Genomic DNA, 22,023 nt, shown 5'->3' on the forward strand with positions numbered 1-22,023 from the left:
AAGAGGCCAGAATTAGATGATGCAGAGATTCTAGGTGGGGAGGTTAGGTAATGTGGTAATGAGGGAAGACAGTAGGGTGGATCCTGGTGGAAATCAGAGACAGATAGGGGTGAGACCAAGGAGGGATTTGAAGGCAAAAGGTGAGGATTTTAGAATTGAGGCATTGCTTAACCTGGAGTCAATGTATGTCAGCGAGCACAAGGCAAATGGATGAACACTACTTAGCACATGAGCAGCTGCGTTTTGAATGACCTCAGGTTTGCAGAGGATAGAACTAAGGAGGGCAGCCAAGAGTGCACAAGAATAGTCAAACCTGGGCGGGGGGGGGGGGTAACAAAGACATGGCCGAGGACTTCAGCAGCAGAGGCAAGGTTGGGATTGGGCGACACTAGGCTGGGATTGGGCAACATTAGGCTGGGATTGGGCAACATTAGGCTGGGATTGGGCAACATTAGGCTGGGATTGGGCAACATTAGGTGACATTAGGCTGGGATTAGGCGACATTAGGCTGGGATTGGGCGACATTAGGCTGGGATTGGGCGACATTAGGCTGGGATTGGGCGACATTAGGCAGTCTTAGCAGATTTGTCGTAAGACATTTAACCCAAGGTCAAGCATAACACCCAGGTTGCAAACAGTCTGGTTCAGCCTCAGACAGTTGCCAAGGAGAGGGTGGAGTTGGTTGCTAGGGAACAGAGCTTGTGAAGGCATTGGTTTCTGTCTTCATTATATGTAGCTGGAAGAAATTTCTGCTCACCCAGTACTAGATGTCAGAAAAACAACCTGACAGATTGCAGGTGAAGAGAGATGGAGGCAAGGTAGAGCTGTGCATTGTCAGCGTACACGTGAATACTAATGTTGTGTTTTTGGATGATGTTGTCGAGGGGCAGCATGTAAATAAGAAATAGGAAGGGGCCAAAGAAAATCCTTGGGTGACAGACATAAATGTGTGGGAAGAGAAGCCATTGCAAATGATTCTTGCTACAATTAGATAGGTAAGAATGGAACCAGATTGAGTATTGTCCCGCCCAGCTGGATGATTGCAGAAACATGCTGGGGTAGAATTTTGTGGCCAAATGTGACAAAGGCTACAGACAGGTCAAGAAGGATGAGGAAGAACAATTAACCTTTGTCACAGTCAACTAGATGTCATTTGGTAAGCGCCATTTCTGCTACTATGGAAACCTGATTGGAAGGATTCAAACATGAATTTCTAAAGTGATGGCCACAAATCAGAGAGGCTCTGCTGTCTTGAACACAGTACCCACCTCTGGTATCTCTTTCCACTATCCTGATTCATGGGATTATCTTCACTTGGTTCTACTCTCATCTCTCCAACCTTAGCCAGAGCACCCATGGCTTCTCTCCCCATTCTTAGTGTCTTCCCAAAGTAATCATTCTTGGTCTCATCTTGTAAGTGTTCCCCCTCAAGGAACAGTAACATGTCCGTATGCATGCTCACTTCACAACTGTCAACCCTTTAACTGACCCTCAAGACTGCAGATCTGACAAGCAATCTTGGAAGAGTTGTGACTTCCTCCAGCCAAACACTGGGACAACTAAAGCCTTCATCTTTGGCTGCTGCTACAAATTCCATACCCTCACCCCAGCCAGTACCTCAGGTTGATTCATCTGTTTACAATCATGGCACCCTATATGATCCAGAGCATAGTTTCTAATTCCATGCCCTCCATCACAAAAATGTATATATCCAGCTCTAATTTTTTTCAACTATGGCTCTTCTAGGTGCCCCTATGTAGCAGCAACCATAATATGATTGAATTTTACATTCAGTTTGAGGGAGAGGAGTGGATCTAAGGCCATGTTTTAAAACTTAAATAATGGCAATTATGAGGGCATGAAAGCAGAGCAAAGCTGAAGTGAATTGGCAAATTATGTTAAGGGATAGATCGATAGAGATGCAGTGGCAAATATTTAAGGGGATAGTTCAGAACACACAGAATAGATACATTCTGACGAGTAAGAAAAAGTCCAAAGGCCTGACACATCATCTGTGGTTAACTAGAAAGGTTAAAGGTAGTGTCAAACTTAAAAGAAAAATTATACAATTGTGCAAAGACAGGTGGAAGGTCAGAAGATCGGACAGAGTATAAGGAACAGCAAAGGATGACTAAAAGATTAATAAGGAGGGAAAAATTAGAGTACGAGAGAAAGCTAGCCAGAAATATAAAAGCAGATAATAAGAGTTTCTATAAGTATTTTAAAAATAAACAAGTTAACAAAATGAGCGTTGGTCCTAAAGAAAATGTGAGTCTGGAGAGCTGATAATGGAAAACAAGGAGATGGCAGATAAATTGAACAGGTATTTTGCATCAGTCTTCACTATAGAGGATTCAAGTAACATCCCAGAAGCAGCTATAAATCAGGAAATGGAAGGGAGAGAGGAACTCAGTGCCATTTCTCTGGTGATTGTAATTTTCCTGAGTAAATTGTTGGAGCTGCAGGCTGGCAAGTGCCCACATCTTGATGGGCTTCATCCTAGGGTCTTAAAAAAAGTAGCTAGAGAGATAGTTGATGCATTGGTTTCCCTAGGTCCGGGGAAGGTCCCATTAGATTGGATGATAGCAAATGTAACTCCATTATTCAAAAAGGGTGGGAGACAAGAAGCAGGGAACTACAGGTCAGTTAGTTTAATATCTGTCATAAGGAAAACATTAGAAGATAGTATTAAATAAGTTAAAGCAGGGCATTTGGACAAGTTCAAGGTAATCAGGCAGAGTCAACATGGTTTGGTGAAAGGGTAATCATGTTTGACCAACTTATTGGAGTTCTTTGAGAAAGTAACATGTGCTGTGGATAATGGGGGAACCAGTGGATGTACTGCACTTAGATTTCCAGAAGGCATTTGATAAAATGTCACATCAGAGGTTATTGTGTAAAATAAAAGCTCATGGTATGGGTGGTAACATATTGGCATGGATAGGTCCATAAGATGTAGGAGCAAAAGTAGGCCATTCAGCCCATTGAGTCTGCTCCACCATTCAATGAGATTGTGGCTGATCTGATAATCCTCAACTCCACTTTCCTGCCTTTTCCCCATAACCTTTGATTCCCTTACTGATTAAAAATCTGTCTACCTCAGCCTTGAATATACATAATGACCCAGCCTCTACAGGTCTCTGCGGTAAAGAGTTCCACAGATATACTACCCTCTGAGAGAAGAAATTTCTCCTCATCTGTTTTAAATGGGCACCCCTGTAGTCTGAGATTATGCCCTCTGGCTCCAGACTCTCCCACAAGGGGAAACAACCTCTCAGCACTCACCCTGTCAAGCCCCCTAAGAATCTTATTTGTTTCAATAAGGTCGCCTCTCATTCTTCTAAACTCCAATGAGTACAGGCCCAACCTACTCAACCTCTCCTCATAAGAAAATCCCTCCATCCCTGGGATCAACCGAGTGAACCTTCTCTGGACTGCCTCCAATGCCTGTATATCCTTCCTTACATAAGGGGACCAAAACTGCTCACAGTATTCTAGGTGTGATCTAACTAGTGCATTGTATAGCTTTAGCAAGAATTCCTTATTTTTATACTCCATTCCTTTGAAATAAAGGCCAACATTCCATTTGCCTTACCTATTACCTGCTGAACTTATATGCTAGCTTTTTGTGATTCATGTACAAGGACCCCCAAATCCCTCTGTGCTGCAGTTTTTTTCAGTCTTTCCCCATTTAAGTAATATTCAGCTCCTCTATCTTTCCTGCCAAAGTGCATAGCTTTACATTTTCCCACATTATATTTCATCTGCCACATTTTTGCCCCCTCACTTAACCTGTCTATATCCCTCTGTAGACTCTTTGTGTTATCCTCACCACTTTCCTTCCCATCTAATTTTGTGACATCCGCAAACTTGGTGATAGTAGATTCACTTCCCTCATCCAAGTCATTAAATAGTTGTGGCCCCAGCACTGACCCCCGTGGCACTCCACAAGTTACATGTTGCCATCCTGAAAATGCTCCCCCGTATCCCAACTCTGTGTTCTATTGGTTAGCCAGTCCTCTATCCATGCTAATATACTACCCCAACACCAGGGGCTTTTGTCTTATTAAGTGGCCTTATATGTGGTACCTTATCGAATGCCTTTTGGAAATCCAAATATATTACACCTACCGGTTCCTCTTTATTTATTCTGCTTGTTACCTCCCCAAAGAATTCTAATAAATTTGTCAGGCATGATTTCCCCTTCATGAAGCCATGTTGACTCTGCTTAATCATATTATGCATTTCTAAATGCTCTGCTATTACATTCTTTATAATAGACTCTAACATTTTCCCAATGACAGATGTTAAGCTAACTGGCCATAAGACCAATAGATGATGGGTTGGCTAACAGGTAGCAGGGAGAAGGCATAAAGGGTCTTTTTCAGGTTGGCAAGATATAACGAGTGGTGTGCCACAGGGATCAGTGCTGGGACCTGCACTGATTACAATTTATATAAATGATTTGGATGATGGGATGGATGGGCTGGTTGCCAAATTTGCTGATAACAAAGATAGGTAGGAAAGTAAGTTGTGAAGAGGACATAAGGAGGCTACAAAAAGATATGGATAGGTTCAGTGAGTGGGCAAAGATCTGGCAAATAGAGTATAATGTGGGAAAATGTGAAATTGTCCATTTTGGCAGGAAGGTAAAAAGAGAAGCATATTATCTAAATGGTGAGAGACTGCAGAGCTCTGAGTTGCAGAGCGATCTGGGTGTCTTGGTGCATGAATCACAAAAGGCTAGTATGCAGGTACAGCAAGTTATTAAGAAAGCTAATTGGATGTTTTCACTTATTGCGAGGGGAATTGAATGCAAAAGTTGGAAGGTTATGCTTCAGTTATACAGAGCACTAGTGAGACCACATCTGGAGTACTGTGTACAGTTTGGGTCACCTTATTTAAGGAAGGCTGTAAATGAATTGGAAGCAATTCAGAGAAGGCAGAGAATGTTTACCAGACTAATACCTGGAATGGGTGGGTTGTCTTACAAGGATAGATTGGGACAAGCTAGGCTTGTATCCGTTGGAGTTTAGAAGAGTAAGAGGCGACTTGATTGAAGCATATAAGATCTTGCAGGGTGGATGTGGAGAGGATGTTTCCTCTTGTAGGAGGATCTAGAACTAGGGGTCACTGCTTAAAAATAGGGGGTCGCCCATTTAAAATGGGAATGTGGTGAAATTTTTTTCTCAAAGTTGTGAGACTTTGGAACTCTCTTCCTGAAAAGGCAGCAAAAAGGAAAAAGAGGAAAGGGCAGGAGGAGGCACTGTCTCAACCTTTCATAATGGATGTATTCATGCAAATCACTATATGCAATGGTCCATATAACTAACACACTCGCTCTCTCACACCTGGAGTCAGCATCTCAATTTAATCAGGAAATAAAATGCTTCTCTGAATCCTAATGCTCTGTCTTATTACTTTATCTACTCAATTAGGTTATACACAACAATTCTTGCTTTTTGTTCCCAGGTTGGGGAATGGTTGTAGAATAAATGCACCACGAAGCTGTAAACCAACAGAAGTATCGATTCAAGTTCTCACATTCTTATGTCCTGTTTTACACACTGTTGATCAATATTGAAGAAACCAAACAAGACTGCATGCAAAGCAACTACAGTAGCTTTATTCAAATACCTTATTTATCATTCTTCAGTGCACTCAAGCAAGAACAGAGGTGCAAACATAAATAAGCACAGCTCTTCCTGGACAAAATAAATGAAGCATTTAAGACATAACTTGGGAATTGATGATAATGAAAATGGTTTTCGCTTCTTGGCTGCTTTAAAAAAGTGATTGCCTATTTTAAATGGGGACATTGAGTGCAGGGGGCCTCCTCCAAGTTTGAAATCTATTCTGAGAGCGTTTAAGATATGTGGATAGAATTTCCAGCTCACTATGTAGTTGAAAGATAACAAGTAGTACATGGATATTGCAACATTGTCCAATTTCATCCCTAAAATAAAAACAGTTGGATTTCAGAAGATCCTTTGCTGCAATGATCCATTCTGGCCAGTACCCTAATAAATACAGCTGGGATATTCAATTTATTCCACCCCCCCACCTTGCTATTTTATGATTTGATCGACCAGATTGAATTATGAGCCACTAAACTGAATTGATTTTTTTTTAAACTCCAAATAAAACAACAACTTTATTCCATTTCAGACAAGGATCATTTGAGATACACATTTCTAAAAAAAAACTCTCATCTGTTCCCCAATTCCCCTTCTTAAATACGCCACCCATAACTGAGACTCAAAAGGAACATACATCCAGGCATTTCATGTTACTTTTCAAAGTGCCTTGGGAGGCTTTCTCATTTTAAGAAGGGGTTATATAAACGTAAATAATAGCCTAGTTATAGTTCAACAACTTACATTTACATAGTACCTTTAAAGTTGAATAATGCCCCTTCAGGAGTGTAACTAAAAAAAAATAATAAATGGACAGTAAGCAATGGACAAGATAAGAGATGTTTTCAGATGTAGGTTTTAAGGAGAGTCTTAAAAAGGAGACAGAGATAGAAAGCCAGGGAAAGTGTATAGGCCAGAGTCAGAGGAATAGAATTCATGGAGGTGGGGGGCTAAAAGTGGTTGGAAATAGCAAGGGGGAAGTCCATGATGGGACTTAAAAAAAGGTGACAATTTTACGTTTGATGCATTAGGGGCTGGGAGTCAATGTAGGTCAGCATGGACAGAGGCAGTGCATGGGCAGCACCTATGGGATATGGTACAGGACACAGGAGGCTGGACAGGGCAGCATCAGTCGACAATCTTTGTGATAGAGAGGACATGGTGCTGGAAGCTCAGCTCAGGTTTGAACAGGATGCCATTGTTGCAAATAGTCAAGTTTAACTGAAAATAATGATGGGGGCTAAAATCAGTGGCAAGAATATAGAGGTTGTAGTGGAGGTCAAAGACAATGGTTGTCCCATTGTTCAACTGGATAACAATTGCATCATATACAAGACTTGACATTGAACAAGCAGCCTGGCAACAGAGAAGCAGTCAAAAGGTGAAACAGCGCATCACCTGCGCATTATTTAATTCTGTATTTATATCATATTGTTCGTAACTACTTTGCTGTATCTGTTAATTTCAATAACCAAAGGGTTTTACTTTGAGAAGCAAATTCATTTCTTCCTCTCCTAAACTGCAATTTTACATAACCTTACGCAAGTATAAGTCATAAAACCTCATGCCAAACACTGTCCCAAAATTCCTTGCACTGATTTTAATCAAGTACAAGCTGACAAATATAAGCAAAAACAAAATCAGATACAAATACAATTAACCAGCATTCGAGATACAAAACATGGAGACAGTACAGTATTGTACTCCATACCATCTGATCTCATCAGTTTGGTTGTTTTCCATGAGACAGTTGGCACTGCTGCAGCAACAAAGCAAGCCCTGAAATATATACTTAGCTGGGTAACTGTGGTGGAAAACAGAGTCAAGTGTGAACCATAAGGCACAAGGAAAGTTTCCCCTTCCTGGTTATACATCCCTTACCCCAGTGTTCTGATTGTCTGCATACGTAGAGCCAGAAGAATCTAGGGAATTGTACTGTGGAAGTAAGGGATTAAGGCCAGGCAACAAAGGAACTATTAAATGAAGAACTAGAAGCATCAATTTAATATTAATTAAATAAATTTAAAATGTACCAAAGCTTTGGACAATAAAACTCTTCTGGACGTGCGCCCAGAAGTGCTGTGCGCTCCCTGTACAGGGTGAGTGGGGGTAGAATTCACTGAGTTGGGGCCTGCACTCTTCTGTGCATGCATGAGCTGGGACATGTCAAGGAACATTAATGAAAAAATGTATTTAATTTATAACCCCTTCATGGAACCTCATCCCGCCCGTGGATGAGGTTCCATGAAAAATGCGAAGGCCGCCTGGGTTGGATGGGCAGCTCAGCTAATAACTTTAATTGACATTTAAATGTCCTTAATAGGCCCGCCGAACTGAAAGGCTGAATGACGCGCCATGACGTTGGGATGCATGCCCGACGTCACCGCATGTCTATTTACATGTTGGCGAGCAGGCCCCAGCCCTGCTCGCTGACTGAAAAATTCTTCCCATAAGCTTTTGATGTTATCTGCATCCATTAAGAAGTCATTTAGTAAGTTAAAAGCTATTTTTTTAAAAAATCAGAACAGTTTTGATATCAATAAAGAATGACATCACATTATCACCCTGTTTAGCAATTATGTGGCCTCATTGTTGATTAACACTAAATGAAGCTATTCTCCCAGTTCAGTGCTTTCTTTACCTTTAGCTACATGGCCCAAAGGCTTGACTATCAATGCTGCCAAGAAGCTTTTGCTGGATTGAGCCAGGCAATTTCAACTATTCACTGCTGAGTGTTAAGGTACGTAGCTATTGAAAGGCACACACCAAGTACAGACTGACAAATATATATGTGAACCAGGAGAATCTTAAACTCAAAACATCTTTTTAAGATTAACTCAGTAATGGTTCAGTTGTTTCAGCAAAACACAAAAGAACCCTTCTTCATAAGCCAGCAAAAAGTGACCAGACGGAACTGCTCAGCTGTAATTAATTTCCTCCCTTTAAAAGAGCAGACATACAAGTCCCCAATCTAGTTAGCTTTTTGAAAATCCACCTCCTGATCAGTATTTTCTAACCCAGTTATATAAATCAAGCCAGATTGTAAACAACAAGCTTAATTAATCAGACCTTAAATTTAAGAGATTTCTGACTGGGATAATAAACTTTCTTCCCAGGAATCTTCAACTGGACAATCAGACACTGAAGTTTCTTAAGTGTTTCATTTCTAAATAAAGATTTTTTTGAAAAATGCACAATTTGAGAAAGGAACATAAATTAGATTCTTCAAGTAGGGCTATATAATGCAGTTCTGAGCAGCTTACAATTGAGTGCTCTTCAACAAGCTGCATTACTTTTTCATTTTCTGATAAGTTACAGAATGTTAAACGTCCAGACCCTCAATTGCCATTAATTCTCAACATTCTAAGAATTACGGTATTTGCTATGCAATAAGCAACCAAAAAAAGACATCACAAATGCTTAATATACTCAATTTATTTGCAAGATTTCGAATAGTGCTACAAAAGCATCATCAGGAGTTTTGCTTCTATTTTAAACTGATTTTACCCAAGAAAGGTTTTTTATTACCCATCTTACAACACAGGGTGGCGCAGGGATTCATTCAACCCAATAAGTGTGAAGGAAAGTCCCTAAGCTAGAGAATGAAGGGAAGTGGAGGAAAAAAAAAGTGCAAATATATTTTGAGACTCTTAATGGTAGGGCAGTACCCTTTGACTACAATAACTCATAAGTCCATTGTGCAATTCAGATATTTTTCCTAGGATTTCTGGAAGATAGTAGATTTTGTTGGAGCAAAGAAGGGTCAAAGGTCAAAATTTTCCTTTTGGAAAAATAGTCCAAATTCATTTGAAAATGAACATAAGTGTACACCAAGTTGGAGAATAATTGACAATATAAAGAAAAACATATCTGAAGAGTTATGATATGAAAATCTCATGAATCAAATATATCAGTTGAACTGCAATGGCATCTGTCCTTTACTTCATTCACATCAATAAATACTGATGATTTATAAGTATTAAAAGTATGGAAGAAAAAAAAACATCTCGGGATTTTATTCAAGGAAGGAACACTTCTGGAATTGGTGCAGTTCTAATGTAGTTTGAAGAAGATTACTGGTGATTAGAATTAATCTTTTCTGAGATGTTAAAGTAATATTTACATACAACTGGTTTCTAACCTACCGTTTCAAATTCTTTCATGGTACGAGCACGAACTGGAGACAATTTCCCACTAGTAATATTCGGGAGCACTGAAAATTAAGACAAAAAGATTAAGTGAAAATGTCCAAATAAGGTTGTCATAGTGAAGGATAAAACAAAGGATTGGAACTGTACCCAGAGTCAACAGCCCTTCAGTACTGAAACAAGACAAATATGATTGATTACATCTTTCTACCGTGTGGGAGGAAAAATATGCAAACAGAGTGTAGCTGGTCTGCCTGTATTTTAGTTAAAGCTGATGTCTAGACCAACTTTATGCAAATAGGTTTCCAAAAAACTAGGGGATCTACTGGTAAAAGAGTGATACAACTGAATATTATTGCATCTCTATTTAAAGCACAAACCTATTAAAGAGCTGGACAAAAATATATTTTTTTTAAAAATGCAAATACATTTCAAGAATAACATGCAGAAGTTTATAAAAAGGTATCTATTCAACCTTTTAGTTGATAAATCTTCTTGCTACTCAGATAGGCTGCAGAGTATGTAGCACCATTAAATGATTTAATCCAATGTAGAAAGCAAAACTACAACACAATTTTATTTTTGTTTGTGAAGTTACAGAAATACTGCTTGTTCCTATTAAAAGTTAAACAATGTCATTATAATTATTATTCAACATAATATAAAAGTGCCTATAAAAAAGGTTAGCAATATTACATATAGGCCAGAATATTGCGCTCGTCAGGCGGGCGAGCACCTGATCCGAATGAGCGTAAAATGACGCACGATATTTCAGTCGGTGGACAAGTGCGGGAGTTGGAACCGTGCCTGGCATTAATTAATTGGCTTATTAAGGCCCTTAAGCAACCAACTGACTTGAACTTTTTGCTGCCCATCCAACCGTTCAGTTGGCAGGTGTGCGAAAAGGCTAAGTGGCCTTTGCATTTTTGGCGAAACCTCACCCACGAGCAGGATGAGGTTTTGACCAGTGATTAAAAAGAAAATTTAAAACTTTTAACACTTATGTTTAACATGTCCCTGCCCATGTGACAGAGCTACATGAGTGGACATATTTTCATTATTTTTAATGTTTGTTTTTATTGTTAAAAATCTTCAGCTCCCTGAGGAAGCACTGTGCCTCAGGGAGCTTTTATTCTGCACACCCCAACGCATGTGTACACTTCCATGCTCCTCCTGCCCCCACCCCGGCAGCTCAGAGTGCTGCAGTGTGCATTTCACACTGGCTGGCCGTTAATTGGCCAGCCGCATGAAATATATGTCGGGGCTCGAACACGGGTGGCAGTTAGCTTCACGGCCACTCCCAGGCCCATCCAACAAGAGCAAAATTCTGCCCATAGGTCCACAATAATCCACAGTCCTAAAGGGGTTTCCATCTCTCACACGGGTCAGAATTTTTAAAAAAAAGTTTGGAGAGATGAAGCCATAAATTGTAACAAACTGAAGTTGAATAATAGATTCTAAACTGGATTTGCCTTTTACAGGAATTGATTAACATTTTGTTAAATACTTCAAAACGCATTTGGCTTCAAGATTTCCAGTATAATTTCATTTGCTAGTAAGGAATATTTTCTGTCATGACTGCATGGAGTACAAGTTGCAGACATCCCCATTGCCATCAGTAGGCAAAAGCACCAAGGACTGCAGGCTATTTGTGGAGCTAGTGGACAGAAAAAAAATCTTGCTCTTCACTATAAACTAGGAAATATAAAGACAAGTCTACTGCACTGAAGTAGTTTACCAAATGATTATCATGGAAACATGGTGCCAGCCTGCTACAGCAGGCAGGGTACAGATTGAACAGAGCAATTACTGATCCACGTTTGAACTTTGTGGACTACATTAAGAAACACCGAGGTAGGAGAGAGAGTTAATTGCCAGCAATGGCTAAGGATAGACTACAGGTAACCATCTATGAAGGTGAAATTAAATCAAAACAATGTACCTACCAAGGGAATTTTCTTTGACAGGACTGTTGGCTGCAGCAACAGTGATATCTGGCAGTTTAGAGACATTGGAGCTGGAATGTATAAGCAAATTTTTCATTAAAAAAATTATAGCCAAGACAACTATAACAAGCAATACCAAAATGTAATTTAGTTTACCTGTGCAGACAAAAGACAGAAACAAAGCTGGGTCTATGTCACATATAGCATCTTGAAAGGTTGCAATCATTTTCCCTACACAAGAATTTCACAAACTATATAAACACATTAGATGAGTTTTTCTAGTTGCGCAGTTAATTTAGTATATGGGAATTAATCCTACAGTAAAGCCTCTGGCTGTGTGCTTGCAGTACCATCATGAATGCATAAAAATACCTCTTCAGCTGTAGGAGGTGTGAATAATACAGTAAAGCACATTCAAAATTTCCACCTTCTGAATTACAAAGCTTAGGTTTCAAAATGCACACGGCAACAGCATAAAAAGACTAATTTCAGGTTTTATAAATAGAGGCATAAAGTAAAATGAATGAATCAGTAATGAAGTAATGATAATATTATACAAGGGAACATTCATAAAATGCTCTAAGTGATCTGATGAGGGATCATCAACCTGCTTTCCTCAGGTTATACATTATACAAAATACAGAGATTGTTGTACAGACTTGCTGTTGGTAAGAGCATTTATGACAATCCAGAACAACGATTTGTATTTCCACAGTGCCTTCAATGTAGAAAAAATATCCCATAACAAAGCAAGCTTGTAGAGCTGGCAGTGGTCACAAACAAGGGCATAGCTTTAGCTACAGCTGAGCAAAATTTAAAGTGGATGATACATAGGAAGAGTCAAAGGATGGAGGACAGGCAGGAGAGCACTGAAACAGCCAAGTCTGAAGATGAAAAGCATGAATGAGAGTTTCAGCAGCTTATCAGCTGAGATAAAGCCAAATGGTGGGAAACATTAGGGTTAGTCTTTGTGATGAGGAGGAAGTGGGGCTGGAAGCTCAACTCAGAGTCAAACAGGACACCTGTTTGTCTACTTCAGCCCAATCAGGGAAAGAAGTCAAGGGTACAAAACTCAAAAGTTGTCAGTCATTCCAATGTTTAGCTAAAGGAAATTGTGGTCCATCCAAGACAAGTATATTGTTCTCGATGCTAAATCAGACTGAACACAGTTAGAGCATAAATTGATATGCAAATCCTGGATTAAGTGAGGTCATCTATTCTTCAAAATTTACACAGGATTCATAGTACTTATATGTGATATTAAGTTAGGAAATCTACAAAGGGCAGTTTTACCAAGATAAGAAAGGTATTCCCAAATGGACATTAAACTTCTGTAAAGAATTATACCTTTATTGTGCCAAGGTACTTATGGTACTAGCATCTGGCTGTTTCCGAACTGCTTTCTATAAAAGTTTAGCCTGAACATAGACACACAGTGTGGCATTTGCCACCTTTCCTAGTAGGCAGCAGGATGTCATGGAAATCCCATGTGATCTCCTTTAGATTAAACCATAGGTAAAATGTCAGCTTTGGCTCGGTGGTAGCACACTTATCTGAGTCAGGTGGTAATGGGTTCAAGCCCCATGCCAAACACAAAGGAACATAATCTAGGCTGATGTTTCAGTGCAGTCAGGGGAGATGGTGGTGTAATGGTAATGTCACTGGACAAGTAACCTAGAGACCCAGGCTAACACTCTAGGGATAAGGGTTCAAATTGCACCACGGCAGCTGGTGGAATTTAAATTCAACTAAATAAGCTGGAATTGAAAGCTAGTTTCAGCAATGGTGACAGCAATGTGGTGTGGCTCTTAACTGCCCTCTGAAATGGTCTAGCAAGCCAATCAATTCAAGGGCAATTAGGTATGGACAACAGGCGCTGGCCTTGCCAGTGAGGCACACATCCCACAAAAGAATAAAAAAGGTTAAAAAAAATGGTTGATTGAGATGTTATACTGAGGCCACGTCTATCTTTTTCAGATGGATGTAAACGATCCCATGGCACTATTTAAAGAACAGAAGTGGATCCTGGCCAATAATTTTAACCTATGTAATTAAAACTGGTCATTTATTTCATTTTTGTGGTGCATTGCAGTGCACAAATTGGATGCTGTGTTTCTTTCACAACAACGATAAATGTCAAAACTCGACACTGAGGTCACAAAGTGCATTATGTAAAACGCAAGCTTTTAGATTTTAAAAGCGACAATTTGTAGTCCCATTACTGCACTTACACCATGCATACAGGCATAGGTTTTGATTTCCTTCAGTCTGCTTATAGAATTTGCTTTATCATTGTGAATGTCAGCCAAACTTTGTGGGTGAAAGTCTGATGACGACATGCATAAGTATAGCAGCTTAGTGTAGCAAGCCAAAGTATCTCAAATTCCACGCTTGAGCAACAAAATAAATCCTGCATTGCTAGTGTCACTTATCTCTCAGGAACAAATAAAAACTGCCATAGGCAAAAGCTTCACATAATTCCCAACATCTAAAGCAATCTAGCAAATGCAAATTATTTGAATTTTTTTATTCTTCCTTGAGATGCAAGCACCACCGACATGGCCAGTATTTATTGTCCATCCTGAAATGCTCATGAAGGTGGTGAGCCATTTTCTTGAACCGTTGCAGTCCATGTAGTGTAGATACACCTACGCTGCTGTTAGGAAGAGAGTTCCAGGATTTTGATTTAGCAGTGAAGGAACAATGTTATTATTTCAAATTAGGATGGTGTGGGGCTTGGCGGGAAGCGTTCCCATACATCTATTGCCTTTGTCCTTCTAGGTTGTTGAGGTTAAGGGTGTGTAATGTGTTGTCGAAGGAGCCTTGGCAAGTTGCTGCAGTGCACCTTGTAAATGGTACACCCTGCTGCCTCTATGCAACAGTGGTGAAGGGAGTGAGTAAATGAATGAAGCGTGCTGTGCCAATCAAACCAGCTGCTTTGTCTTGGATGATGTCAAGCTTCTGGAGTGTTGTTGGCGCTACACTCATCCAGGCAAGTGGAGAGTATTCCGTCATACTCCTGACTTGTGCCTTGTGGGTGGCGGCCAAGCTTTGGAGAGTCAGGAGGTGAATTACTTGATGTACAAGTCCCAGCCTCTAAATGTTTCCTTGTAGCCACTATATTTATAATGGCATGTCCAGTTAAGTTACTAGTCAATGACAAGCTCCTGGACATTGATCGTAGGGGATTCGGCAATGGAAATACCATTGAATGAGAAAGGGGTGATGTTTAGATTCTCTCTTGTTGGAGATGGTCATTGCCTGGCACTTGTGTGGTGTGAATATTACTTGCCACTTTTCAGCCCAAACCTGAATGTTGTCCAGGTCTTGCTGCATACAGACACAGACTGCTTCAGTATCTGAGGAGTCACAAAAGGTGCTGAATATAGTAAATATCCCCATTTCTGACCTTTTGATGAAGATGGGGAGGTCATTGATGAAGCAGCTGAAAATGGATTGGGCCTAGGACACTGCCCTGAGGAACTCTTGCACCGATGACCTGGGGCTAAGGTGATTGACCTCCAACAATCACCATCATCTTCCTTTGCGCTTGGTGCTCTCCAATTAGTGGAGTTTTCCCCTGATTTCAAATGACTTCAATTTTACTAGGGCTCCTTAATGACTTGATGTCAGTGGCAGTCACTCATCTCATCTCTGGAATTCAGTTCTTTTGCTTCTGTTTGGGTCAAGGTTGCAATGAGCTTTGGAGCTGGCGGAACTCAAAATGAGCAGTGAGAAGGTTGTTGTGGAATAAGTGCCACCTGTTAGCATTGTTGGCAACAGTTAGAATTACAGAATGGTTACAGGAGGCTATTTGGTCCGTCATGCCTGTGCTGGATCTCTGAGGGAACAATTTACCTGGTGCCACTCCCCAGCTTTCTCCATGTAGCCCTGAAAATTCCTCCTTTTCAGATAATAATCCAATTCCCCTTCGAATGCTTCAATTGAACCTGCTTCCACCACACACTCAGGCAGCGCATTCCAGAACCCAACTGCTCACTGCATGAAAATGTTTTTTCTCATGTGTCCATTGTTCCTTTTTCCAATCACCTTAAATTTGTGCCCTCTTGTTCTCAATTCTTACTATTTTTACTATCACTTTGCAAACTGAGAGTAGACAGATGGATATCTGGCTAGATTGGATTTGTCCTGTTTTTTGTGGACACAACATACCATGACAATTTTCCACATTGTCAGATAAATGTCAATGTTATAGCCAAGTTGTTCCAAAACAGCTAAGGTCACTGCTAGTTCTAAACACAAGTTTTCAGTACTATAGCCAGGATGTTGTCTTTTGCTGTATCCAGTGTTTTCAACAGTTTCTTAATATCACATGGAGTGAATCGAATCAATTGAAGACTGGTGACCTCAGGAGATGGACTATCCATGCTACAGTCCTGGCTGAAGATGGTTTCAACGGCTTCTGCCTTGTCTTTTGCATTAATGTGCTGGATCGCAAACTCACTGATGATGGAGATATTTGTGCAGCCTCCTCCTCAGGTTAGTTGTTTAATTGTCCACCACTATTTATGACTGATGTGGCAGCACTGCAGAGCTTTAATCTGATACATTGGTTATTGGATTGCTTAGTCCAAGGCATGTTGCTTCTGCTGTTATGCATGTAGTCCTGTGTTGTAGCTTCACCAGGTTGGTACCTCATTTTTAGATTTGCCTGCTGCTGTTCCTAGCATGGTCTCCTACACTCTTCACTGAACCAGGGTTGGCCTTCTGACTTGATGATAATCGTCGTAAGAGATATGCCAGGCCATGATATTATACATTATGGTTGGATATAATTTTGCTGCTGCTGATGGCCCACAGTGCCTCATGGCTGCCCAGTTTTGAACTGTCAGAGCTGTTCTGAATTTATCCCATATAGCCCAGTGGTAGTGTCACACATGTTGCAGGGTGTTGTCAGTGCAAAGGACTTCATCGCCACAATGATTGTGCAGTGGTCACTCCCACTAACACTGTCATGGTCAGATACATCTGCAACAAGTAGATTGGTGAGGCTTTTACCTCTTGTTGGTTCTCTCATCACCTGCTGCAGGTCCAGCCTGGCAGAAAGGTCCTTCAGGACTCAAACCAGCACAGTCAGTTGTGATGCTACCAAAGTGCTCTTGATGACGGAGATTGAAGTCCTTCACCTAGAGTTCTTCCTGTGCACTTGCTATGCTGGTTGCTTTTTCCAAATGTGTTCCACATGGAGGAATACTGATTAATCTGCTGAGGGAGGGTAGTAGGTGGTAATCAGCAGGAGGTTTCCTTGCCCAGGTTTGACCTGATGCCAAGAGACTTCATGGGGTCCAGAGTCAATTTTCAGGATTCCCAGGGCCATTCCATCCCAACTGTATACCAAATCACCTCTGGTGGATCTGCCCAGCAGAAGGGCAAGACATAGACAGGGAAGATGATGTATGGATCTGAGACATTGGCTCTGAAGCATGATTTGATTAGTGTAGTTGCATGAAGCTATTACAGCTCCTCACACCCCGCTTCCTGTAAGAACTCCATCCCATTCTCTCAGTTCCTTCGCCTCCGTCGCAGCTGTTCTAATGATGCCACTTTCAAAAACAGTTCCTCTGACATGTCTTCCTTCTTCCTTAACCGAGGTTTTCCACCCACGGTGGTTGACAGGGCCTTCAACCATGTCCGACCCATCTCCCATGCGTCCGCCCTCACACCTTCCTCTCCCTCCCAGAAACATGATAGGGTCCCCCTTGTCCTCACTTATCACCCCACCATTCAAAGGATCATCCTCCGCCATTTCCGCCAACTCCAGCATGATGCCACACTAAACACATCTTCCCTTCACCCCCCGACGGCATTCTGCAGGGATCGTTCCCTCTGGGAAACCCTGGTCCACTCCTCCATCACCCCCTACACCTCAACCCCCTCCCACGGCAGCTTCCCATGCAACCAAAGAAGGTGCAACACCTGCCCCTTTACTTCCTCTCTCCTCACCGTCCAAGGGCCCAAACACTCCTTTCAAGTGAAGCAGCATTTCACTTGCATTTCCCTTAATTCAGTCTACTGCATTCGTTGCTCCCAATGCGGTTTCCCCTACATTGGAGAGACCAAATGCAGACTGGGTGACCCCTTTGCAGAACACCTTCGGTCTGTCCGCAAGCATTACCCAGACCTCCCTATCGCTTGCCATTTCAATACTCCACCCTGCTCTCATGCCCACATGTCTGTCCTTGGCCTGCTGCAATGTTCCAGTGAAGCTCAACGCAAACTGGAGGAACAGCACCTCATCTTCCGACTAGGCACTTTACAGCCTTCCGGACTGAATATTGAGTTCAACAATTTTAGATCATGAACTCTCTCCTCCATCCCCACCCCCTTTCCGATTCCCCCCCTTTTTTTGCAATAATTTATATAGATTTTTCTTTTCCCACCTATTTCCATTATTTTTAAATGTATTTCCATCCATTGTTTTATCTCTACCTTTTAGCCTTTTTTGATTCCTTCACCCCATCCCACCCCGACTAGGGCCATCTGTACCTTGTTTGACCTGCTTTCTACCCTTAATTAGCACATTCCTCAGATAATATCACCACCTTCAACACCTCTTTGTCCTTTTGTCAGTGACAGCTTTTGGCTATCTCCAACTATCACTGGCCCTCTATCCAGCTCTACTTGTCCCACCCCCTTAAATCAACTTATATTTCACCTCTCTTCTATTTTTACTCAGTTCTGTTGAGGAGTCATATGGAGTCAAAACGTGAACTGTGTTCCTCTCCGCAGATGCTGCCAGACCTGCTGAATTTTTCCAGGTATTTTTATTTTTGTTTTGAAGCTATTGCTTGAGTTGTCTGTGGGACAGCTCTCCAAATTATGGCACAAGTTCTGAGATGTTAGTGAGAAAGACTTTGCAAAGTCTGCCTTTGTTGTTTCTGGTATCTAGGTCAACGCCAGATTATCCTCCCAGTTTTATTCTTATTCAACATTTCTGCAGTAGTTTGATGAAACTGAGTGGCTTGCTAGGCCATTTAGAGGGTAATGAAGAACTACATTGCTGTAGGTCTGAAGTCACATGTAGGTCAGACCAGGTAAGGCCAGCAGATTTCCTTCCCTAAAAGGACATTTGTAAATCAGATGGGTACAACAATCCTGTCATTTCATGATTATTCTTACTGTGATTAGCTTTTCATTCCAGATTTATTAATTAATTGAAGCTAATTTTCCCCCAGCTCATGTCACCAGAGTATCAGGCCAGACCTCTGGTTTGGTAGCCCAATAATGTTAATAACGTTACCATTCCACAATAACAATATTGACTTACATATACAAAAACATTTTTCTGCTTCCACCATCCCAGCTGCTGAGAAGAAAAAGAACAGCAATATCATGCAAACAGCAGAAGCTCCAAGTTCTCCTTTAAGTGACATTACCCTGACTTGGGCATACACCAACATTCTTTCATCAATATAATAACAAAAAAGTGCAGATGCTGGAAATCCAAAACAAAAACAGAATTACCTGGAAAAACTCAGCAGGTGTTGAAGGGTCATGAGGACTCGAAACGTTGACTCTTCTTCTCCGCCAATGCTGCCAGACCTGCTGTGTTTTTCCAGGTAATTCTGTTTTTGTTTCTTCTTTCATCATTGCTGGGTCAACATTCCTGTTGAAGCACCTTCGCCACAAGTACTACAGAGGCTTATAAAGCCAACTGACCACAATTTCAGGACAACTGGGGATGGTAAATAAATGTGACCTTGCCAACATCACCCACATCTCATGAACACATTAATGTCTATGTACAAGTTAAAAGTACACCATGCGATGTTATAAGTCACACTAAATTAAAACTCTGCTCCAACCCACCAAAAAGTTCAAGATCTAATAAATGGTTTTTCTAAAGCAATTTGTGAAATTGGTTCTTTGAAAATATCTCTACAATTTCTGAGGACTGGTTCACTAATTAGCATAGTGCATTGTCAGGGCGACCAAGTATTATCTTTCACCACAAAAGGCAGGTAACATATACCATTAACTACTATCAGTTACACTAGCGTCTTCCCTCCTGTTACGTTGTACTTTTTGCTGCAAGAGCAATCTACTTTAACTTTCCTCAAAGGTTCTCAAGCTACAAGCACTATTTGATGCTCAATAACAATGAAGGGTAAGATTTAATATAAATTAATACATATATATATAGTAAACAATCTGTTGCAAGAAAACGTGTCAATTTTTCCGAGAAATAAAGCTTTGTTTTCGATCACAGAGCACACAGACTAACTTAAGATACACTCAAGTCTCTCTCATGATTGAGAAGGTTATTATTAAAATGCTTATGAATTAGACGGTACCGTTTGCATTTTCCTTAAGGGCCAACAGAGGGATGCAGTTAACAAAGAGCGGGAATACAATCTGAAGATCAGTCCCCCAAATTACAAACAAACAAACAGTCGGATGTCAATTTTATCGACTTGACACAAGGAATACAATAGGAGCGATTGCGCATGGCCCAGTCCCAGTCCCGAGTGCAGCTTTGTCGCTCGATGCTCCGCCTGGTTGGGGTTAAAATATGAAATCTGTCCAGTCAGGAACCGCCTGAGAGATTTTCCGTTAACGGGGGGGGGGGGGGGGGGGGGGTGCGGGCTCGACACAGACAGGCATTGTTGTCAAAGACCAGCTTGATCGGGCAAATAGACGGTCGGTGTTAACAGGACAAGGGGGTGAAATCCCCAATTACACAGGGACCGACAGTCCAGAGATATTTCAGGAGGAAAATAATGGTCCCATATTCAAACAGGGAGAGCGGCCGCCTCGAGCCCCATCCCAGACACTGAATAATCTCACACACAGACACACACATCAATATAATTCACTCAACTCTCCGCCTCACCTGCCGTTAAAATCTAACGGTAAAGTCGGGTCTTCCCCAATAACCGAGTCCATGGCTGGAGCTGGAGCTGGAGCTGGGGCTGGAGCTGCTTCTATTTCTCTCACTGTCAGATCCCGGCCAGGGGGATGGTCCGGATGGCGGAGCCGCTGATCAGCCCTCTTCCCCTCTCTCCCTCACTCCGCTCCGCTCCGCTCCGCACCGATCCGATCCGGTCCGGTCCGATCCCGCACTCCGGATCGAGCCACAGCCGCTCACCCCGCCACCACCACCCCCCCCCCCCCCAACCCCTTCCCGACACAGGAGTCAATGCGGATCAGAACAATCCAGCTCCGGTCCCCGTTTCAACGCCGCCATTTTAACCATCGCGCGGCATCATGGGAACGGGCCAACCGCCACCTGGGCCGCGCCTGCGCGGAGACCAACTGTCAACCACAGGCTGTGAGGGAATGTGAGATACAGAGTGTGTGTGAGATACAGAGTGTGTGTGTGAACAGAGAGTGTGTGTGATACAGAGAGAGTGTGAGATACAGAGAGAGTGTGAGATACAGAGAGAGTGTGAGATATACAGAGTGTGTGAGATGCAGAGTGTGTGTGAGATACAGAGTGTGTGAGATACAGAGAGAGTGTGAGATACAGAGAGAGTGTGAGATACAGAGAGAGTGTGAGATATACAGAGTGTGTGAGATACAGAGAGTGTGTGTGAGATACAGAGTGTGTGTGAGATACAGAGTGTGTGTGAGATACAGAGTGTGTGTGAGATACAGAGTGTGTGTGAGATACAGAGTGTGTGTGAGATACAGAGTGTGTGTGAGATATACAGAGTGTGTGAGATACAGAGTGTGTGTGAGATACAGAGTGCGTGAGATATACAGAGTGTGTGAGATACAGAGTGTGTGTGAGATACAGAGTGTGTGAGATACAGAGTGTGTGTGAGATACAGAGTGTGTGTGAGATATACAGAGTGTGTGAGATACAGAGTGTGTGTGAGATACAGAGTGTGTGAGATACAGAGTGTGTGTGAGATACAGAGAGTGTGTGAGATACAGAGAGTGTGTGAGATACAGAGAGTGTGTGAGATACAGAGTGTGTGTGAGATACAGAGTGTGTGTGAGATACAGAGTGTGTGTGATACAGTGTGTGTGTGATACAGAGAGTGTGTGAGATACAGAGAGTGTGTGAGATACAGAGAGTGTGTGAGATACAGAGTGTGTGTGAGATACAGAGTGTGTGTGAGATACAGAGTGTGTGTGATACAGTGTGTGTGTGATACAGAGAGTGTGAGATACAGAGAGTGTGTGTGAGATACAGAGAGAGTGTGAGATACAGAGAGTGTGTGAGATACAGAGTGTGTGTGAGATACAGAGTGTGTGTGTGATACAGAGAGTGTGAGATACAGAGTGTGTGTGTGATACAGAGAGTGTGAGATACAGAGAGTGTGT

General features: G+C 41.7%; 1 protein-coding gene across 8 annotated transcripts in view; it reads right to left on the reverse strand.

Moving 5' to 3' along the window:
• The window catches only part of cdk5rap2 (CDK5 regulatory subunit associated protein 2), a 162,118-nt gene extending 141,297 nt beyond the window's left edge, over nt 1–20,821 (reverse strand). For 7 of the 8 annotated variants that reach the window (XM_041193297.1, XM_041193298.1, XM_041193294.1 and 4 more), the window contains exons 1-3: nt 20,585–20,821; nt 11,731–11,801; nt 9,782–9,849 (exon numbers count right to left, since the gene is read on the reverse strand). In XM_041193297.1, coding sequence (XP_041049231.1) covers nt 9,782–9,849; nt 11,731–11,801; nt 20,585–20,637 — 192 coding nt within the window. In that variant the 5' untranslated portion in view covers nt 20,638–20,821. Of the gene's footprint in view, nt 1–9,781; nt 9,850–11,730; nt 11,802–19,018; nt 19,040–20,584 lie in introns of those variants that run through there. The other variant, XM_041193296.1, reaches the window with a different exon arrangement.
• Nucleotides 20,822–22,023: the final 1,202 nt, after the last annotated feature.

The sequence above is a fragment of the Carcharodon carcharias genome, chromosome 8 (assembly GCF_017639515.1).
Source record: "Carcharodon carcharias isolate sCarCar2 chromosome 8, sCarCar2.pri, whole genome shotgun sequence".
Taxonomy (NCBI): Eukaryota; Metazoa; Chordata; class Chondrichthyes; order Lamniformes; family Lamnidae; genus Carcharodon; species Carcharodon carcharias.